Genomic DNA, 22,388 nt, shown 5'->3' with positions numbered 1-22,388 from the left:
TAACCAAAAAGTTATAAAAAGTGCCTATCCTACCAGAAGCAACAATTTCATACTGTACTCACCATGTAAGTTGACATCTTTGGCTTGCAGGAAGGGAGGAGGAGGAGAATGAAATGGAAGGTGGTTATTGTTTGGAAGGAGATCCCCCTTCCATAAGAACATCAGGACTCTGGCTCTTGGGTGTCCTTTCTCTCCTTGGGAGAGGCTGTAGCCCACTAGGACCTGCTTCTGGCTCACTAGGTCTCAACCTTTTCGGAAATTAAAACTGGTCTAAGGTTGTTTCGTTCTGTCTTCAACACAGTTCTGTAGTGTGACGTGACATTGTCATTAAGCAAGTTAATGCAACAATTGGCTTTTTCTCTGTCTGGGTGGGTCTTCTATACAAATGTTTGTAGCTCTGTCCATTTTTTCAGGATGTCCTTTATTTCAGAAGAGGAAATTTGCTGCACTGATTGTTGATCCTCCCCCTACTCTTCAGAAAGCTCCTCAGCTCTCATTCTCTGTTGCTCAGCCAGAAGTTGCTGAAGTTCCTGTAGACAATTCCTTTATTGTCATATTAGCAAGATTGGTCACACGAACGCCACTCTCATATTTCCGCACAATTTCCTTCTTTGTTTCAATGTTGATTGCTTTCTTTACCTTCATTATCTTCTTTTCCTTCCTTAGCTTCTTTTCTAGCTTTTTTTGGGGCCATTTTGATAGCAATTATCGAAATAAATTAAATAAATCACTGCACTGACTGAAATTCCGTCCACAAACACACGTATCTGGGCTCCGACTGATGCTTATGAATGCTCTCGGCTGTTTATTTACAATCGCACAAGTGGATGCACGTGACCACATTCGGGTTGTAACTCAAGACATTGGTCGTAATTCAAAACAAAAATTTTGGTCGTAAATCAAGTTGTTTGCATGTCAGGCCGGTCATATATCGAGGGTCGACTGTAGTTTTTACAGTTCATTAGCAGTGTATAACATGATCAGTGTTGCAGTAATTGTGATGCTCTTTGCATGAAAAAAGTGTTCCATTAAAATTTTACTTTTTCTTTGTGAATTGTGACGTTTAATTAAAGTGCAGCAAAAAAGTATTTAGCGTCCAGGGATACATTAACCCCCAAGTATGTGGCAGTTTAAGAGTTAAAGCCCCAAAATGCCGCCGAAAGGCCCTGCACCTTCTAAGGCTTCTAGCAATGAAAACGCACTTGCATGAATTATAGTACAAATAGCGGTAAGATCGGTATTTTACATTCTAGCACTGTGGGAGACATAGCAGTACAGTATACAGGTTTACCTTTACATTCTTTATTTTTAGGTAATGTATTAAGCAGAGTTTGAAATTAAAGTGTTTTGGGGGCATATCTAGGGTTTAAACTATAAACATAGGCAAATTTTTAACCACATCCAAAATTTTTTTGTTTTTCACAATTTGCTGGTGCTCTAGAAACGTGGGGGTGTACTGTAGATAGATAGATAGATAGATAGATACTTTATTAATCCCAATGGGAAATTCACATTCTTCAGCAGCAGCATACTGATACAATAAATAATATTAAATTAAAGAATGATAATAATACAGGTGAAAAAAACAGACAATAACTATGTATAATGTTAAATATTAACGTTTACCCCCCCTGGTGGAATTAAAGAGTCGCATAGTTTGGGGGAGGAACGATCTCCTCAATCTGTCTGTGGAGCAGGACAGTGACAGCAGTCTGTCGCTGAAGCTGCTCTTCTGTCTGGAGATGACATTATTTAGTGGATGCAGTGGATTCTCCATAATTGATAGGAGCCTGCTGAGCGCCCTTTGCTCTGCCACAGATGTTAAACTGTCCAGCTCCATGCCAACAATAGAGCCTGCCTTCCTCACCAGTTTGTCCAGGCGTGAGGCATCTTTCCTCTTAATGCTGCCTCCCCAGCACACCACTGCGTAGAAGAGGGCGCTCGCCACAACTGTTTGATAGAACATCTGCAGCATCTTATTGCAGATGTTGAAGGAAGCCAGCCTTCTAAGAAAGTATAACCGGCTTTGTCCTTTCTTGCACAGCGCATCAGTATTGGCAGTCCAGTCTAATTTATCATCCAGCTGCACTCCCAGATATTTATAGGTCTGCACCATCTGCACACAGTCACCTTTGATGATCACTGGGTCTATGAGGGGTCTGGGCCTCCTAAAATCCACCACCAGCTCCTTGGTTTTGCTGGTGTTCAGGTGTAGGTGGTTTGAGTCGGACCATTTAACAAAGTCATTGATTAGGTCCCTATACTCCTCCTCCAGCCCATTCCTGATACAGCCCAGGATAGCAGTGTCATCAGCGAACTTTTGCACATGGCAGGACTCCGAGTTGTATTGGAAATCCGATGTATATAGGCTGAACAGGACCGGAGAAAGTACAGTCCCTTGTGGCGCTCCTGTGTTGCTGACCACAATGTCAGACGTGCAGTTCCCAAGACGCACATACTGAGGTCTGTCTTTAAGATAGTCCACGATCCATGCCACTAGGTATGAATCTAATCCCATCTCTGTCAGCTTGTCCCTAAGGAGCAGAGGTTGGATTGTGTTGAAGGTGCTAGAGAAGTCTAGAAACATAATTCTTACAGCACCACTGCCTCTGTCCAAGTGAGAGAGGGATCGGTGTAGCATATAGATGATGGCATCTTCCGCTCCCACCTTCTCCTGATATGCAAACTGCAGAGGGTCAAGGGCGTGTTGAACCTGTGGCCTAAGGTGGTGAAGCAGCAGCCTCTCCATGGTCTTCATCACATGTGATGTCAGAGCAACAGGCCGAAAGTCATTCAGCTCACTAGGACGTGATACCTTTGGGACTGGGGTGATACAAGATGTTTTCCAAAGCCTCGGGACTCTCCCCTGTTCCAGGCTCAGGTTGAAGATGTGCTGTAGAGGACCCCCCAGCTCCGATGCACAGACCTTCAGCAGCCGTGGCGATACTCCATCTGGACCCGCTGCTTTGCTGGCACAAAGTCTCCTCAGCTCTCTGCTCACTTGCGCTGTTGTTATTATGGGTGGGGATGTTTTTCCTATGCTGGTATCAGCAGAAGGATGTGTGGAGGGTGCAGTACTCCGAGGTGAGAGTGGGTTAGGGTGGTCAAACCTGTTAAAGAAGTTGTTCATTTGGTTTGCTCTCTTCACGTCTCTCTCAATGGTGGTACCCCGCTTCGAGCTGCAGCCAGTGATGATCTTCATCCCATCCCACACTTCCTTCATGCTGTTATTCTGCAACTTCTGCTCCAGCTTTCTCCTGTACTGCTCCTTCGCCGCCCTGAGTTGGACTCGGAGTTCCTTCTGCACGCGCTTGAGCTCATGCTGATCACTGTCTTTAAAAGCCCTTTTCTTCTGATTTAAAAGGCCCTTGATGTCACTTGTAATCCATGGCTTGTTGTTAGCATAGCAGCGTACTGTTCTTACTGGAACTACAATGTCCATACAGAAGTTGATGTAGTCAGTAGTGCAGTCAACAACTTCCTCAATGTTCTCATTATGAGATCCCTGCAGGATATCCCAGTCTGTAGTTCCAAAAAGTTCTCTCAGAGTATTCTCAGCCTCCGGGGTCCACTTCCTGAATGATCGTGTGGTTACAGGTAGGACTCTAACTTTTGGTTTATAGTGAGGCTGAAGCTGAACCAGGTTATGATCTCCTTTCCCAAGCGCAGGCAGCGGGGTGGCGCTGTATGCGTCTTTAACGTTTGCATACAGTAAATCAATAGTCTTATTTCCCCGGGTGTTACAGTCCACATACTGGGAGAATGCAGGCAATGTTTTGTCCAGCGTCACATGGTTAAAGTCTCCAGCGATTAGCACAAGCGCCTCAGGGTGTTGCGTTTGTAACTTAGCAACAGCGGAATGGATGATGTCACTCGCTGACTCCACGTCTGCCCGAGGAGGAATGTATACAATAACAACAATGACATGTCCAAACTCTCTGGGCAAATAGTAGGGACGTAAACTTACGGCCAACAGTTCGATATCCCTGCAGCAAGTGGAGATTTTGACGTTAACATGTCCAGAGTGACACCACCGTGTATTAACATAGAGAACGAGTCCTCCTCCTTTGTGCTTACCACAGGTACTTGCATCTCTGTCCGCTCTAACTGTGCTAAACCCGGGTAGCTCCACGTTGGCATCTGTATAACCTGCCACAAATCTGGATGTGTCCCACTGTCTCAGTAAAACGTTCAAGGTATATGACATGTTTAGAATGAACCATTTCCTGTGCTATAGTAGTGGTGTTTTGGCAGGTGTTCAAAACACTGATGTATAATTTGTCCAGGATCTTTTTGTAACTGCTTAAAGTAGCGGTTGTCTTTGGACTTTTTGGTTTTGGGCTGTCACTTAGCAGGCAATTTTCTAATCTTTGGTCCTTGATTGACAAAACATCCAAATCAATACTTAACAGCCAGTGAATAACTTGTAGCCTTGCTACATAGGTTCCCATTTCCAGGTTTCTCCTATACTATTGTTCATCCTCTACTGCAGGAGACTTGTTCAGCTATATCGATCGAAGAAATCTGTGACTCTCCCAGATGTTTCAATAAACCCTGACTGTAATTTGGTGGCAAAGAGGACTTAATGCCAAGACCCTTCTAGATGCATACCCCATGCTGTAGGTGCAGGGAATTTGTGGTCACTGCACAGGTCATTCATTTTAAGTACTTTAGACCTTTGCAGTTTGTAGTGGCAGGTGCAAATGGATAAAGGCATTATACTTAAGACTCTGGTCACCAGTTTCATTTCTGGGTCATGCCTTTTGGCCTGAAGAATGCAGGGGCAAGTTTCCAATACTTAAATGAGGAAGGTTTTGAAAAGGTTAATCAGAAAAATGTTTTGTCTATGTAGATATTATTGTGTTCTCATCAGATCTTCACCTATACATCTTTAATATGGACCTTGCCTTCCAGCATCTATGGCAAACTCACCTTGTTCAAATCCAGATCCACCTTGCAGGGCATGTGGTGTCAGAGAAGGGGCTGAAGTTGACCCTGAAAAGGTCTCCAACATTCAAGACCACCCCTCACCTTCTGACCTCAAAGGTTTCTTAGGCTTCTGGGATGGGACCATAAGTTTCTGATGGCCAACATCACTCCCCACTTAACCACCAAAGATAAAAGATGTTTTGTGGAACTTGATTACTGAATGCTGACCAGCTTAGGATGGTATTTCAATATCCACCCATTCTGGCTCAGCCTGATCTACAACTAACTTTTCACATCCACATTGATGCCAGCAATGTGAATTTCCCATTGGGATTAATAAAGTATGTATCTATCTATCTATCTATCTATCTATCTATCTATCTATCTATCTATCTATCTATCTATCTATCTATCTATCTATCTATCTATCTATCTATCTATCTATCTATCTATCTATCTATCTATCTATCTATCTATCTATCTATCTATCTATCTATCTATCTATCTATCTAGCTAGCTATCTATCTAGCTAGCTATCTATCTAGCTAGCTAGCTAGCTAGCTAGCTAGCAATGTAGGGTTGGGAGCAGTGCTCACTCAAAATAAAGATGACATGGAAAAGGTGATTGCAGACTCCTAGATGCATACTCAAGGAGTAGAGATCAAATATTCTGCTTTAGTAAAGAAACATTTGACAGTAGTTTGGCCTGTAGTGAAGTGGTGCCATTTACTCAAAGGGGTTGAGGTAGAGAACATGGATCATAATGCTTTTACCTAGATTTTTAATCAGCCTAACGTGTCCTCTCGGCTTACCAGGTGGGTGTTGCGCATCCAACCTTTCACGTTTTAAGGTGTTCTACCAACAGGCATGTAGCAACGTGGTCTTTGGTGCATTCTCATAAGTATCAGTGCTAATGTGGGTGGTGTGTGTCACTGTAGCACAGAGGTAATGATTTTTACTGCCTCATAGTTTGCAGGAAATAGTGCAAGCACAAGTCATCAGCCACACATGCTTAGAGGTTTTGGAGAGCTCTTATAACTCAAAGCCCAGCCACATTCACCTCAAAGAACTTTATACAGGACCATGGCATCTAAGTTCAGTGGCTCCAAGTTCCAACTGGTGGTTCCATAAAAGCATACACCGCATCATTATCTTGCACTATTATCATCATAACCTTTTGATTAGATACCTAGAGCACACCATTGGAAATATATTTAATTTGTTAATTTCCTAGGGTTCAGTGTGGTTTTTGTAGAAAATAACCAGACAGCATCTGAAAATTGGTGTCTGGTGCATTCCCTCCATACATTTAGGGTTGTTATTAAAAGCTGATGTAGCAAAGCGGATTAGTTAGGTATGCACTATAGGAGAGGCTTATAAAAAGGTCACTCCTGCCAGTAAGCACTTTGGTTTTCAGGGAAGACATTCAGTCAGTTTTATGGAAATTAAAACAGAAGTTGAGACGTAATATTGAAATGGGTGGATGTGCAGAAAAGCCAGCACAAAATATGTTGTGTTAGGTCTTCAGGTAACTGTTTGCTATGTACAGTCATATGAAAAAGTTTGGGAACCCCTCTTAATTCTTTAGATTTTTGTTTATCATTGGCTGAGCTTTCAAAGTAGCAACTTCCTTTTTTAATATATGACATGCCTTATGGAAACAGTAGTATTTCAGCAGTGACATTAAGTTTATTGGATTAACAGAAAATATGCAAAATGCATCATAACAAGATTATACAGGTGCATAAATTTGGGCACCCCGACAGAGATATTACATCAATGCTTAGATGAGCCTCCTTTTGCAAATATAACAACCTCTAGACACCTCCTATAGCCTTTGATGAGTGTCTGGATTCTGGATGGAGGTATTTTTGACCATTCTTCCATGCAAAATCTCTCCAGTTCAGTAAAATTTGATGGCTGCCGAACATGGACAGCCTACTTCAAATCATCCCATAGATTTTCGATGATATTCAAGTCAGGGGACTGTGACGGCCATTCCAGAACATTGTACTTCTCCCTCTTCATGAATGCTTTTATAGATTTCAAACTGTGTTTTGGGTCATTTACTTGTTGGAATATCCAACCCCTGTGTAACTTCAACTTTGTGACTGATGCTTGAACATTATCCTGAAGAATTTGTTGACATTGGGTTGAATTCATCCGACCCTCGAAACTAACCACACAGCACCACAGGATGATGGAACCTCCACCAAATTTGACAGTAGGTAGCAGATGTTTTTCATGGAATGCGGTGTTCTTCTTCCGCCATGCAAAGCACTTTTTGCTATGACCAAATAACTCAATTTTTGTCTCATCAGTCCAAAGCACTTTGTTCCAAAATGAATCTGACTTGTCTAAATGAGCATTTGCATACAACAATCGACTCTGTTTGTGGCGTAAGTGCAGAAAGGGCTTCTTTCTCATCACCCTGTCATACATCTACAGCAAGATGTTCTTGCAGGTCTTTGGAGGTGATCTGTGGGTTGTCTGTAATCATTCTCACAATCCTGTGCATATGCCGCTCCTGTATTTTTCTTGGCCTGCCAGACCTGGGTTTAACAGCAGCTGTGCCTGTGGCCTTCCATTTCCTGATTACATTCCTGACATTTTAAACCTCTGAGATAGCTTTTTGTAGCCTTCCCCTAAACCATGATACTGAACAATCTTTGTTTTCAGATCTTTTGAGAGTTGCTTTGAGGATCCCATGCTGTCACTTTTCAGAAGAGGGTCTAAGGGAAGCACAACTTGCAATTGACCACCTTAAATACCTTTTCTCATGATTGGACACAGCTGTCTATGAAGTTCAAGGCTTACCGAGCTAATCCAAACAATTTGGTGTTGCAGGTAATCCGTATTGAGCAGTTACATGCATTCAAATCAGCAAAATTACAAGGGGACCCAAATTTTTGCACAGCCAGTTTTTCACATCTATATATATAATTCACTACGTCCATGGCAAGCAAGACGCACGCAAGACCGAGCCCCGCCCACCAACAATTCACTAAGCAGCCAACCATGGCACACGCACTACAGAGCCAACAATTCGCGAGAGAGCGAAAGCATTTGCCAAGAATGTTTTCATTAATCAAGAATGAAAGTCAGAGGTTCGAAGAAGATCACATACCGTCGTAGTTCCGACCATAAATGATGCCGACTGGCGATCCGGCGGCGTTATTCCCATGACCCGCCGGGCAGCCATTACTCCCACTGGCATGCCTCTGCATAAAGTCAAACTTAAAATTGGTTCAGTCGTCATGCTTCTCAGAAACCTCATGCCAGCAAGAAGTCTCTGTAAAGGCACTAGACTGACTGTTTTCGGCATTCACCGCAATGTACTGGAGTGTAAAACAATCACAGCTCCTACCTCACAAACTGTCCATATTCCCCGGATTTCCCTGACCCCATCAGATTCAAATTTGGCCTTTGCAGTGACAATTAATAAGGCACAGGGCCAAACTTTCAAAAAAAGATATGCCTGTATCTACCAAAACCAGTTTTTAGTCACAGACAAATTGTATGTTGCTCTCTCCAGAGTTCCATCTTTTCATTCACTTACAGCACACAGGCGCGTTCGCGAGAGAGACACACACACACACACACAGGCGCATGAGAGAGAGAGGGAGAGAGAGAGACACACACACACACACACACACACACAGGCGCGAGAGGGAGAGAAATCCTGACCCCATCAGACTCAAATTTGCCTTTTACGTTTACACGCAGACAATTTCCTGTTAGATTGGCCTTTGCAATGACAATTAATAAGGCACAGGGACACGCTTTCAAAACGATATGCCTGTATGTGCCAAACCCACTTTTCAGTCATGGACAATTGTATGTTGCTCTCTCCAGAGTTCCATCTTTTCATTCAATTACAGTCGTATCCTCAAGCCCACCCCATTTGGACAACTGTGTCTTTCAGGAAGTGTTCACCCATCAATACGTAATTATGCGGCGTATGCTACGCCGCGGGTTGGCTAGTTTGATTTAATTTCATACAACTAAATACTGCTTTACTAAAAATCTTTGTTCAGAAAACACCCCAGTACTCAGATGTTCCTAGGAAATGAAAGACATACCACTGTTATCTTTGTTGAAAGTAGAGTAAATTATTATGCAGGCTGAGGGGGGTTCCCAAACAGTTTCATATGATGGTAGTTCTGTATTTTCTCTTATTAAAAAGAATATTTTTAGTGTTGGTGTTGTTATTTTGGTATATTTGTAGTATGGCTAATAATCATTTTTTGTCCTGAATAAAAGCTTTGAATTAACAAAATAAATTTAACGTTATAGTATTTACCATTGTTGCATTCTCACCATTAGAAGAAACAAAATAGATACTCTGTTATGTTGTAAGTACAATATTTTAACACCTTTATCTGTTTTTGCAAGCAGGCAATATTGAGTAATAATTACTTATTCAACAGATAATGTACCAAAACCTGTTTTTAATTTGTTTGATTTATTTACTGCAGTTTTCAAAGAAACTACTAGTAGTTTTCAATGGAAGTCAGATGATTAATCATGAAGCAACATTAAGCGTGTGTAATTTTATCAATAGTTTGTGATCTTCAAAGGCTAGAAGCTTGTTTTGGTAATTGTATTGATTTTTAAATTCCTCTACTAAAGAGAAATTAGAAAAGATTTTTTTATCTTACCATTAAATTTTTCTTTATTTACTCTTTGTTAACAAAACACTCGATTGACCTAAACCTCACAAAAAATTGTTGGAAAAGGGATGCTTAATTGAAGTTGCTTGTCAGCCCTACACATTGATGCATGGCTGAAGGAGAAAGATAACATTAATGCTTAACATTGCTGTCTGAACTGGAATCAATGCATTACATTTTAAGGCAACTCAGCTGCATCTAAGCTTTTTTCAGCTTAACAGAAATCCTGCATTAACCTTTCTTCTTCAGGGCCATTTTCACCAGTTTTTCAAACACAATATAGATCTTCATAAAAGATATGTAATTGTAAAGAATTACCTTAAGGTGTACAAGATAGAGTTAAGAAACCTTTGGGTCCTTCATCAACTCTAGAAAAACAGAAGGCGACAAAGTACTCGTTGATCTCAACCACTGGTTGATTGATATAACTCTGTTTTTTTCCCCCCTCTGATTTTTATACTTAATGAGCCAGTTAACCCAGAGCCAAGTGTTCCAGTAAAGGAGAGATGAATTAAAACAATTCAGCTATGATTAATAATCTGATTATTAATGTTGCATTCTCAAACCACCACATATTCTCTGGTTCCATCAGGGTCCATTCATAGAAACATCCAAATTCTGATTCTCGTTGAGCCAATTTACACATGTGCTAGGGTGAGTGGCGCATTACAACTGATGATCACACTTTCATCAAAGATGTCACTTTCAGCGAGCCACATACAGCGAAAGACTCATTAACATTGGATATCTGAGGTTCATAGCATTCCGGTGATGATTCGTATTACATCCCATAGCTGTGCATAAAAAGCAGGAAATATATTTTGTGTGCAAACTCATGTTTACGCACAAGCTTCTGTTGGAATGAATGGGGTTACTTGGTTAATCTGCAGTAAGAGAAAGTTTCCACTTGGAAAATGTCTTCTACAAAAATAAGAAAATATACGGTTGTGGAAGTCCTAACAAAAAATAACAGAATGCTAGTGATACGGAATGTAGAAGACCTGAAGTTAGATTCTGATCACAGTTTTGACTGTATTGAGAATGATGTGTTTGCTACAAAACTCAACTCCTTGCTCATAGTATAACTGAAGTGTTGCAATGTGTAATTTTGCAGTTCAAGTGTCATGGGTTCAATTACCATTTTCTGTAGCTGTCTACTACACATTCTCCATATGCTAGTTTTCTGAACAGTGATCCTCCAGTTTCAACTTAGAACTGGCAATGTATCCACTAACGGTTTCAGGTAGGGACCCCACTCTTTGATCGAATGTCACTAAAATGCCACACAAACTTTCCATGGGGGACCGCTTTTCAAGCGAATGTACTTTGCCTCCACCCCGTGAAAGAAGCCCAAATGTAAATGTATGTAGATACTTTTTGTCTTGTATTTCACATCTGGAATCTATAATAATAAAAGGCAAAGCCCTCACTGACTGACTGACTGACTGACTCACTCATCACTAATTCTCCAACTTCCCGTGTAGGTGGAAGGCTGAAATTTGGCAGGCTCATTCCTTACAGCTTACTTACAAAAGTTAGGCAGGTTTCATTTCGAAATTCAAAGCGTAATGGTCATAACTGGAACATATTTTTTGTCCATACACTGTAATGGAGGAGGCGGAGTCACGTATCGCGTCATCACGCCTCCTACGTAATCACGTGAACTAAAAACAAGGAAGACATTTACAGCACGAGTCACACGCGGGAACGAAGGTAAATGACGTTAATTTTTCACTGTCTTTTAATACTGTGTAAGCATACATATTAACACATGTGCAATTAAACGTGTGCATTTACGGGGTGATTTCTCAGGCTTAAAAGCTCGCCTTTTACTAAAAAGGTAAATGCAAAACTATTTTCAATCAGTTTATTGAAACGCTCCCGTTAAGGATTGCAATAACACATTCGCGAGATAAAAGAACGAAGTAGGGGGGAAATGGAGGAACAGCCGCAAACAGCGAAGAGCAAAAAATTAATTAAACAATTGAGAACGGAGCGAGTTAAGCATACAAGCATGTTCATAAGGGAAACAAAGCACGGTGTAAAACGTAAGTTTCAATTAAGTTTATAGAAACGCTCCCGCTGCGGATTGCAATAACATATTCGCGAGATAAAAGTTTAATGAGAAGACACGAGGTATAAACGAACCACCCGCCGTGGCGCAACGTTAGGGGCAACAGTTTCAACCATTCTATGATCTGCTTCTCGCAACTGAAAGACGGAACATGGCGGATGTTAGCCGACTTGCTGACCGCAACGTTAGGGGCTTCAACTATGGCGCTGACGCCACATCTCAGTGCCAACACTTTGCAGACTGTACTTAAAAGACACGCCCTCCTCACTGGACAGTTAAAAACACCAATCAAACTAACGATGACATCAAGTATTACCCAATCCAAAGTAGGAAAGGAGGCATCTTCATAAAATGCGTGTGGGATGATTTGCATGAGACGCTGCTTTAAAAAAAAAATGATAAAAAAAATACGGGATAAATCCCGTCCAGTATTGATTCAAAACGGGACGCGCAATTTCATTGTCAAACGCGGCATGATTCCGTATTTTAAAGGACGGGTGGCAACCCTACAGTGCCAGGTAACCACCCATACAATCAGATTGTGATTCAGACTAGGAATGCAATGAATGTAATTACCCCGATCTACATACAAGGCGAAAGTCTTGCAACATTCAAAGATGATGGTTTGGGATAATTAGTACTTATTAAGTACACCATGGAACATAAAAGAGCTTATGAAGCCTTGAACCGAAAAAAGCAAGATCTCAGAGATCGTAAAAAAAAAAAAAGGAGGTAATGTCGTTTTACTCGCTGTACATTGTAGTCAAACATTACCAGTTATTCCACGAGGGAGACCAGCAGATGAACTCAACGCGTGTTTAAAATCCATGCTTCTCCCACGGTCGGTTATATGTCGCGTGTTCTCGGGTAGGTACACCAAAAAATGTATACATTTAAGCATGTAATGGGCAAAGAAAAAATGAGGTATGCCCAAAGGCACTGCAGTAGTACTCAATGTAACTTTACTTCTTAAATGTTAATGTTTTACTGTTTAATAATTTATACGCTTCTTATATATTGTTCAAATTCTTTTATCAAAATACCACTGACAGCGCAATGCACGATAACATGGAGTGAATACACCATACGCATCTGCCCACGGCCGCCCTGGTGTGCGCAGATAGGAGTTGATTCTAAAATAAAATAAACATAAAAAGAGTGATACAATCATCACCCATAAAGCGGATAGCAGACGTGACGTATTATATGTGTACCAGATTTCAAGTCAATAGGTGAAACGGTTTGCAAGCTACAGGTGATTTAAAATCCTGGACAGACCAACGAAAAGCCACGGTAGCAAATTATAGAAGAAGATTTTACTGTTTAATAATTTATATTTATATGAAATGTGCTTCTTATATATTACTTCATATCCTCATATGATAATGATGTTAATGTTTATATTGATTTCTATGTTATTGTAAGTGCATCTATGTGTGTATATGTATGTATGTATGTATGTGTATATATATATATATATATATATATATATATAAAAAATATATGTGTATATGTATATATAATATATCTGTATATGTGTGTATATGTGTGTGTATATGTATATATATATGACAGCAACACTCATAACAATGACAACACAATTACATTGCCAATCATGTTACGTTATTTTTAAAATGTTTCCTTTACTTTTTCATAACCTGTTTAACACACTACTTCTCCGCTGCGAAGCGCGGGTATTTTGCTATATAATATATATCTGTATGTGTATATATATATATATATCTATCTGTATGTGTATATGTGTATATATATATATATATATATATATATATATAATATATATATATATATATATATATATATATATATATATATATATATATAATATAAAATGTAGTGTGTTATAATATATGTGTATGTGTATATGTATATATATATGACAGCAACACTTCTAACAATGACAACACAATTACATTGACAATCATGTTACGTTATTTTTAAAATGTTTCCTTTACTTTTTCATAACCTCTTTAACACACTACTTCTCCGCTGCGAAGCGCGGGTATTTTGCTAGTAAAATAATAAAATAATTGTCGTAAATCCTTGCAGTTTGCAGGGGTTTGGGACGCAAGACCACCACGAATGTGAAAATCCACAAATATGTTTTGGGCCCATGATTGCTATATATTCCAAGTTTATTAAACTAAATAAGATGTAAAAACATGCAAGACAGAATGATCACTGCACAATCAAATCACATGTGCTAATGAACATGGCGTCCCCCCATGGCAGATGTGTTTGCTCACTTCACTCCATGCCTTTTTTTTTTTGTTGTTGTTTTTGTTTTTTGCCTTCTCTACAGTGCACAAATGCCTTGCACTACTATCATACAGCAGACGGGCATTGCTGGACATTGCTAACTCACACAGTCCCCTGGAATTTACTGGTTTTATACCATCTGAGCTACAGTTCATTGTTTACTTCTGCAGCCAACACCACAACCACACCCAGGAAGACCCCGTAGCACCGAGCTCGAGTGACCAAACTGACCCAAGGAGGGTGCCCCGGAGACGGCGACGCAAGCGAGGCAAGAGTGGAGGGCTGAAAGCCCGCGCTAGCCAACTACCGCTACCCAGCCTCTTGCTAGCCAACGTGTGGTCTCTGGAAAACAAACTGGATGAGCTAAGAGCCAGGATTACGGTGCAGCAGGAAATAAGAGAGTGCTGCTCTCTAATTTTTACCGAGACCTGGCTTTTGGAAAAAGTTCCAGAATGTGCCGTGCAACTACAGACTCACTCCGTGCATCAAGGAGATCGCACCGCAGCCTCCAGTAAGGTCGGGGTGGGTTTTTTTTTATGGGGGTGTTTAACAACTTGTGGTGTGGTGATGTACAGACTGTTTATAAGCACTGCTCACAAGATGGGGAGTTTTTATTGCTGAAATGCAGACCCTATTATCTAAGGAGGGAATTCACTGTTGTGTTTTTGGCCGCTGTTTACGTCCCACCGCGAACTAACTCCACGGCAGCCCTCGCCAAACTCCATGATATCATCAGCGCCTTAGAGACGGCTCATCCCGATGCTGTTTTTATTACAGCTGGTGACTTTAATCTGTGCAATTTACGGACTGTACTTCTTAAATACCACCAACACGTGAACATTCCCACCCGTGAGAAGAACACACTGAATCATGTTTACAGCAACATACGCGGTGTATATAGAGCTGCTCCCCACCCCAACTTCGGACAACCATGTCAATCTCTTCTTGTATCCAGCCTACAGACAAAGGCTGAAACAAACAAACCCTATCATTAAGCAAGTTAAACTTTGGACCCCAGAGACTGAGAGCACCCTGCAGGACTGTTTTGCTCAGTCAGACTGGGATGTGTTTAGGGTTGCAGCCATTCTAGAGGACTCTTCTATCAGCATACAGGAGTATGCTGAGTATGTGACTGGGTACATTAGCACCTGTATTGACAACATCGTGCCCACAATACCAGTGAGGAAGTTCCCCAACCAGAAGCCCTGGATAAACAGTCCGGTATGCCACATGCTGCGTGCCTGCTCTCTTGTATTTAGATCAGGCACTGAGACGGAGTACAAAGCTGTACGAACTAAGAAAAGCCATCACAGCAGCCAAGAGGCATTACAGGGAGAAGCTGGAGGGCTTCAATTCTACTGCTGACTCTGGATGTATGTGGAAGGGCCTACAGCACATCACAGACTACAGGACCACCACCAGCGCAATCCGCTCCACTGACAGTCTGCCGGATGATCTCAACACTTTCTACACCCGCTTTGAGACATACAGCAACAGCACAGAGTGGAGGCACACACGCACACACCTGGACCACACAACCCCCTTCCCCTCCTCAAACGGTCTCTTCAGGTTAGGTACACAAAGGACTAAGGAAGACCAACCCCCGTAAGGCAGCAGGACCAGACAACATCCCTGGGCGGGCTCTCAAAGCATGTGCCAATGTGCTGGCTGATGTTCTCTGCTCCATCTTCAACCTTTCCCTCAGTCAGCGCATCGTTCCGTCCTGTTTTAAGACTACAATCATTGTCCCCCTTGCTAAAAAAAAGCCTACCCACCTGCCTGAATGATTACAGGCCGGTAGCACTCACTCCAATCATCATGAAGTGTTTTGAGAGAGGTGCTGGCCCACATTCAGAACAGCATACCGGACACTCTGGACCCCATGCAGTATGCCTACCGGCCCAACAGGTCCACCTCAGATGCCATCGCGGCCGTACTTAGTTTGGCCCATCTGAAGAACAAAGACTCCTACATCAGGATGCTCTTTGTTGATTACAGCTCTGCCTTTAACACGGTTATCCCCCATAAACCTCACAGGTGGCGCAGTGGTAGTGCTGCAGCTTTGCAGTAAGGAGATTGTGGGTTTGCTTCCAGTGTCCTTCCTCCCTGTGTGGACAGCGCTTTGAGTAGTGAGAAAAGCACTATATAAATGTAAAGAATTATTATTATAAACTCACCCGTAAACTGTCTGCACTTGGCCTGCACCCCACCCTCTGTGACTGGTTCCTAGACTTTCTGGCTGGCAGGCCCCAGTCTGTTAGGATTGGTAATAGGATTTCAGCCACCATTATCACAAACACAGGCACCCCACAGTGATGCGTCCCCAGCCCCATCCTGTACACCCTGTTCACCCACGACTGTGTCGCCTCCCACAAAGATAACATCATCCTAAAGTTCGCAGATGACACCGCAGTGATTGGACGCATCACTGGCGGGGATGAGGCGGCCTACAGGAGGGAGGTGGACAGTCTGGCGTCAGTCATGGTGTGAGGGCAACAACCTCATCCTCAACACAGAAAAGACGAAGGAGACTATAGTGGACATGAGAAAGGAGAGGAGACCTCATCGGCCACTGTTCATCTGAGGGCTTGAAGTTGAGAGGGTGAGCAGCATTAACTACCTGGGCGTCTACATCAGTGAGGACCTCACTTGGACACTTAACACCACACAGCTGGTCAAGAGGGCTCAACAGCGGCTGTACTTTCTGAGGAGGCTAAGGAAGTTTATTATGTCAACTAAGATCCTCGGCAACTTTTACAGCTGCATTGTTGAGAGCATCTTGACCAGCTGCATCACTGTGTGGTACGGCAACACTACTGCTATGGACCGCAAACACCTGCAAAGAATGGTAAAGACTGCTGAGAAGATCACCAGGACCCCACTGCCCTCTCTGCAGAGCATCTACAACTGCAGAGTCCGCAGGAGAACTGCCTCGATCCTCAGGGACCCCACCCACTCCCAACACGAACTGTTCACACTTCTACCCTCAGGCAGAAGGTATAGAAGTATGAAATGCAGGACTTTCAGGCTAAAGAACTCTTTCTTTCCCAAGGCCATTAGACTCCTAAATAACTGACTGGAGTTTATAACCATGGTTCATCTCATTCTGTCTACTTCACACAACTGTATTTGACTTGTCCATCACATACACCTACCTGCACATAACTCTTTATATTTCTATTCTATTTTTATACTTTATGCTACCTCTATTACTTACAGGGGTATTATCTATCTGCTACTTATTATTTATGTTTATCTTTATATGTTGGTTTTGTCATTTGGTGTGGACAGCAAAGAAAGAATTTCATTGTACAGGGTAACTTGATGTGTAAAAAAAAATATTCTGAGGTTCCTTCAGGATCCATGTGTATCTTGATCTATTTTTGCATAGCTAAATGTAAACAGGGAGCCCCGTACTTCACTGATAAAACAGTAAATTATTCAGTCATTAAACTAGACCCACTTCCCAGAGCTTCATTACCCGTGGTAAGAGTGTCACTATTTACCTGACATCCTTCTGAACAAAAAAAAAAGTTGTTGGCCTTTTCAAGTCTTATTTTAGACAGTAATGTTGCAGCAGGACCAGATGCCTTTGCATCCTTGCAGCATTTATAGGAGATGGAAGAACTGTGTCATCCTTACAGAGTACAAATGACTTTATGAAAATACTGAGCAAAGCCTGATGCTGCAGGCACTTCATGTACAGTGGCAAGTCCATTGGCAAAGGTGTTAAAGAGCGTTGGGCTCAAGCTGCTTTTCAGTCATGGCAGTCATCTCTGATGGAAAAACACATAAATATCTAGTTTTTAACTTTTACTTTCCATATTACTTTGATGATATGATATACTTTAGCTTTGCTATAACATTCAGTAAATGACCCTAGAGGAACTGAATGTTTTTGGCAGTGGCACATGGTATCTGATTTTTTTTTTTTTTTTTTTTTTAAACTTGTAACATTTTACTGTAATTCATAATCTTTCATCTGCAAAACCACTACCCCCCAGTTACACATTTGGCAATAATTCTGATTAAGCTGTTGAAAGTTACAATCCGTATATTTTATTTTTTTTAAAATGTGAAATTAAAAATTTACCCTACAAGAATGTTTTGGTGTCATTTGCATTTAGTCCACTGAACAACTATTTGTAGTAATAGTAGAAAATTCTGCATGTCCAAACAACATAAACAAGAATGCATTATATAGGCAACTTTTTATTCTATTTAATAGAAAACTAAACCAGCATACTGTACTTCATGCACACCTTATCCATGTTTCCATAACAATTATTCTTATATGCTTCCTGTTTCATGTATTGTACTTTGCATTATGCTTTAAGGGCGGCACGGTGGCGCAGTGGGTAGCGCTGCTGCCTCGCAGTTGGGTGATCTGGGGACCTGGGTTCGCTTCCCGGGTCCTCCCTGCATGGAGTTTGCATGTTCTCCCCGTGTCTGCGTGGGTTTCCTCCGGGCGCTCCGGTTTCCTCCCACAGTCCAAAGACATGCAGGTTAGGTGGATTGGCGATTCTAACTTGGCCCTAGTGTGTGCTTGGTGTGTGGGTGTGTTTGTGTGTGTCCTGTGGTGGGTTGGCACCCTGCCCAGGATTGTTTCCTGCCTTGTGCCCTGTGTTGGCTGGGATTGGCTCCAGCAGACCCCCGTGACCCTGTGTTCGGATTCAGCGGGTTGGAAAATGGATGGATGGATGGATTATGCTTTAAGTGCGGAAGACAGAATTCACCTGTGATTTCATTACTGTAGAGCAATTCTGCTGTGTTTATTTATGTGCTGCTGGTTATTTCACGGGATAAATGTCATTCTCACATTTTGGTCACATGTCTTTTCAGTTGTAAATTGCAGAGAAATATAAGATCACTGTTGGCTTACCACTTAGTTCATCTATATAGTATATATTTAAATTCTTTTCATTAAATATCAAAGTGAAATGCATTGGGCAAGTATCACATCACTAAAAATACAAGGAACGGGCAAAATGCCATTACTAATTTAGCCACTTTCTTAATATGGAAAAAAAACAAACTTGCTGAGAAATTGAGGTTGCATTTTGATTTATTGAAATCTACTTGATTTAAAAATAAGTCCAACTTTTTCTAACTGGTAGCTACTACTCAAAAGAACCGTCATGTGAATGTATTTAATAGCTATTTGTAAAGTTCTGGTACTTGTGAGATATGAAAATGATTGAAGTCACCAAGCTGTGTTGTCCTTGTATTATTCTGATAAACTATTTACTTTTTTCCCCCCCCGACATAAAGTACTTCTATTAAAAAAAGCTATATACTGTATATGTATGTTTTTGTGCTTTTGTCTTTATGTAAAATGTGTATGAGCAATAATAACACGCCATATATGTACTGTAGTTTAAAGCACAGGTAATTATTCTTCATCACTTTGTAGAAATTACAAAAGTACAAAAGTCCCAAAGTTTGTGATCCATTATCTTTATAGGTGCTGGGTTGAAAATATTGATGCTTTTGTAGATGGGTGTTTTATATTCCTTGGTTAACCAGGAAAACATTCCAAGCTAAGGGCTAGGTTGAAATCTAGTATTTTATATCCTCATGGATTAAAACAGAATATTTTGTAAATGTTTTCTTGGGGACTTCATTGAAAGTTCAAATGCATCCAACATAGGGCTTCTTGATGTTTAGTATTTAAAGAAAAAAAAAACACATATTTTTCATTTTACAGTTAAGGTATTGTTGAGTAATTTAATTGGTAGTATTTGAATATTACATCAAAAAATAATTTGAATATCCTGTACGTTTGTTACTATGTAATCATGTAGCTCTCTTCGACCAGCCAGATTACCGCTTTTGTACTAGTCACATTTTTAATCATCCTCTTTATCGGTTTTCTTTTTTCAGCACTTAATCATGCTTTATGTCTGCTAGAAACAGGAAAATGTATACTAATATAAAATATTTACACAAGAATGTGTGAATATTTTAAACAATCAAGTTCTTAGGCTTTTATTTGGTTCCAAATACCTTTTAAATACAGTAGGTTAGAGTGCAACTGCTATGTAATAAACCATTCTTTCAAATGATGTGTTATTTAGTATTTGGCATCTTTTCCTTAAGGTTTAGAAAGTATTAAGAAAATAAAATCTGAAAAAAATGTTCATAACTAGTAACTGGATGAACATCAAAGACTGCAAAACCCGTATTTCTAAGATAATGCACATGCTATTAGCGATTCCTGACTAAGGAAGAAAATTGTGAGATTCAGTCTTGTTAAACAGAAAATCTCTTTTAAAACAGAGGCTTTCTTTCTGTGACTTAATTATTTACTAAGATACAATACTGAAAAATTGTACATAATCCAAAGCAGTCCAGTTTTAGCTAATTTTCACTTTGCTATAAAGTACAATTTTAATGCTGTCACTTTATTAAGTAAAAGCAGTGAAACATTCACAATTTGCAACGCATTTTGTGTGAACCAAGTGCTGCTTTTATCACACAAGAAAATTTCATGTGGCACATGTATTACATGCTTAAGAAGCTTTATGGTTATATTTGCATTAACTTACCTTTTTTTTACTTACTGAACCTCAGAACATACAGTATAGTAGAATAATTAATAGTAGGTTGGGTTGAATATTACACTTCCCCATTAATACTGCATTAATGTGGAATAAAAGTTTTAATAATGTGACTATTGTGTCTATCGGCATGTTTTTGAGGAGGAATTACATGTTGTATTTTACTTGATACTCCAAATACACCTTTTTTATTTAATAGATAATATTTCTCCTTTTCAACAAGATGTGTTGTCGTTTTTGCTTTTATGCTCAGCTTGGGTCTGGGGACTTCTGTCCATTACTGTCATCAGTCTACTGTCTCTGCTTGGAGTGATCCTGGTGCCTATCATTAACCAGTCATGCTTCAAATTTCTTCTCACATTCCTGGTTGCACTAGCAGTGGGAACACTTAGCGGAGATGCATTGCTTCATCTGTTACCCCACGTGAGTACTAATAATGTTTGTTTGCACTTGTTTTTTAGTTTGAATTTACAAAAATCCATGGAGTTAGGTAATCACTGTTATGAGTTATCACTGTAGATTATTGTCAGTGTATAAGCGGTCAACTAATAAGACTTAGAAAATCTGTTTACCAAATAAGCTCACCGGACAAAAACATTTGTCACCGCCCATGTAAGTAGTGATACATACTTCAAACAGCATCAGAGTGCAGCCCTGTATAAATATTATCCAACAGATAGCTTTGTTTTATGTTACATGGTTTGTAGAGTGATGAGGAGTATGCCATGGGTGCTTGGTTCTCTCCATGTAAACTTGGTCAAATGATAGGCATAAATGATTGGCAAAAAGGTATTATTGTGCTCTAGCATCCCAAATGGTATAGTGTACAGGAATTTGCCAACTTTGTGTCAAAGTGTACTGTTCATTAGGTTTTGCAGCAAAGGCATACCTCACAGTCAACTGCTAATCGTTGCCAGAACTGCAGTTGAAATACAGTGCTCACACATTTGGACTGTTGCGGTGTGTATCGCATTGTAACATCAAACCACTTTGCAACCAAGCCTGAATTGCTGCAGACAGTCAATGCAGTCCCACAACACTCCATTTCAGAATGAACACTTAGTAGGGAACTGCATGACACAGATATCTGGAGCGGAGTACTGGATAAGAGGCCCTTTCTAATAGCTATTCACAAAGCTGCATAGTTACAAGTAGGCAAGGAGCCACAAGCACTGAACTAATAACAGAAAACGTACTGTTTGATGAACCTCATTTCTCCTTATGCTTCAAAGATGCAAAGCGACAGGTACATTGTAAGCTGCATGAAGCCCTCCATGACAACTGCATGCAAGGTGCTGTTCAAGCGGAGGACTGCTCTCTGATATGCTGGGCATGTTTCAGTTACAAGGAAGTGTGTACTTTAGGTGATGACACACTTGAACCAGGAGGGCTACATTAGGCTTCTGGACAACCATGTGTTCCTTTTTTCTTCAGAGTGAATACAGAATGGCTACTCCATTCTTCCAAGATGACAATTGTCATGTGCACAGGACTAGAACATTATGAAACATTCTTGCATCTTAACTGGCTGGCAAAATCCCCAGGTTTAAATCCCATAGAAAATCTGTGTTAGTGTTTGGAGCAATGAGTGAAATGTTATAGCAGAGCCATCCTACCAATTTGGCCAAACTGTAGGGTTTGGTTCTGGGAGAGTGGATAAAAATTGATGTTGCCTATATCTGCAGACTGGTGTTGTTCCTACCAGACAGAACTGCAGTTGTTGTTCTGCTTCACAGATGTGTTATGCTCTAGCTGGGGTGACTAATTTTTTGTCCAGTGAGTATTTGTTGGCTACGCATTGCATTTATATATTTTTTCTTTCTGCCAGCTTTAAAAATATATAGTTTTATGAAAATGGGAGAAAAGTGGTTT

General features: G+C 40.7%; 1 protein-coding gene across 2 annotated transcripts in view; it reads left to right on the top strand.

Annotated features, from left to right (window-relative positions):
- Window positions 1-22,388, top strand: part of slc39a10 (solute carrier family 39 member 10) — a 168,374-nt gene that overhangs the window by 84,488 nt on the left and 61,498 nt on the right. For both annotated transcript variants that reach the window (XM_028807627.2, XM_028807624.2), the window contains exon 5: window positions 20,770-20,939. In XM_028807627.2, coding sequence (XP_028663460.2) covers window positions 20,770-20,939 — 170 coding nt within the window. The remainder of the gene's footprint in view (window positions 1-20,769; window positions 20,940-22,388) is intronic.

This window comes from Erpetoichthys calabaricus, chromosome 8 (genome assembly GCF_900747795.2).
Source record: "Erpetoichthys calabaricus chromosome 8, fErpCal1.3, whole genome shotgun sequence".
Taxonomy (NCBI): domain Eukaryota; kingdom Metazoa; phylum Chordata; class Cladistia; order Polypteriformes; family Polypteridae; genus Erpetoichthys; species Erpetoichthys calabaricus.
Note: the sequence above shows the minus strand (reverse complement) of the source record. Positions and strands in the feature narration are given on the sequence as shown.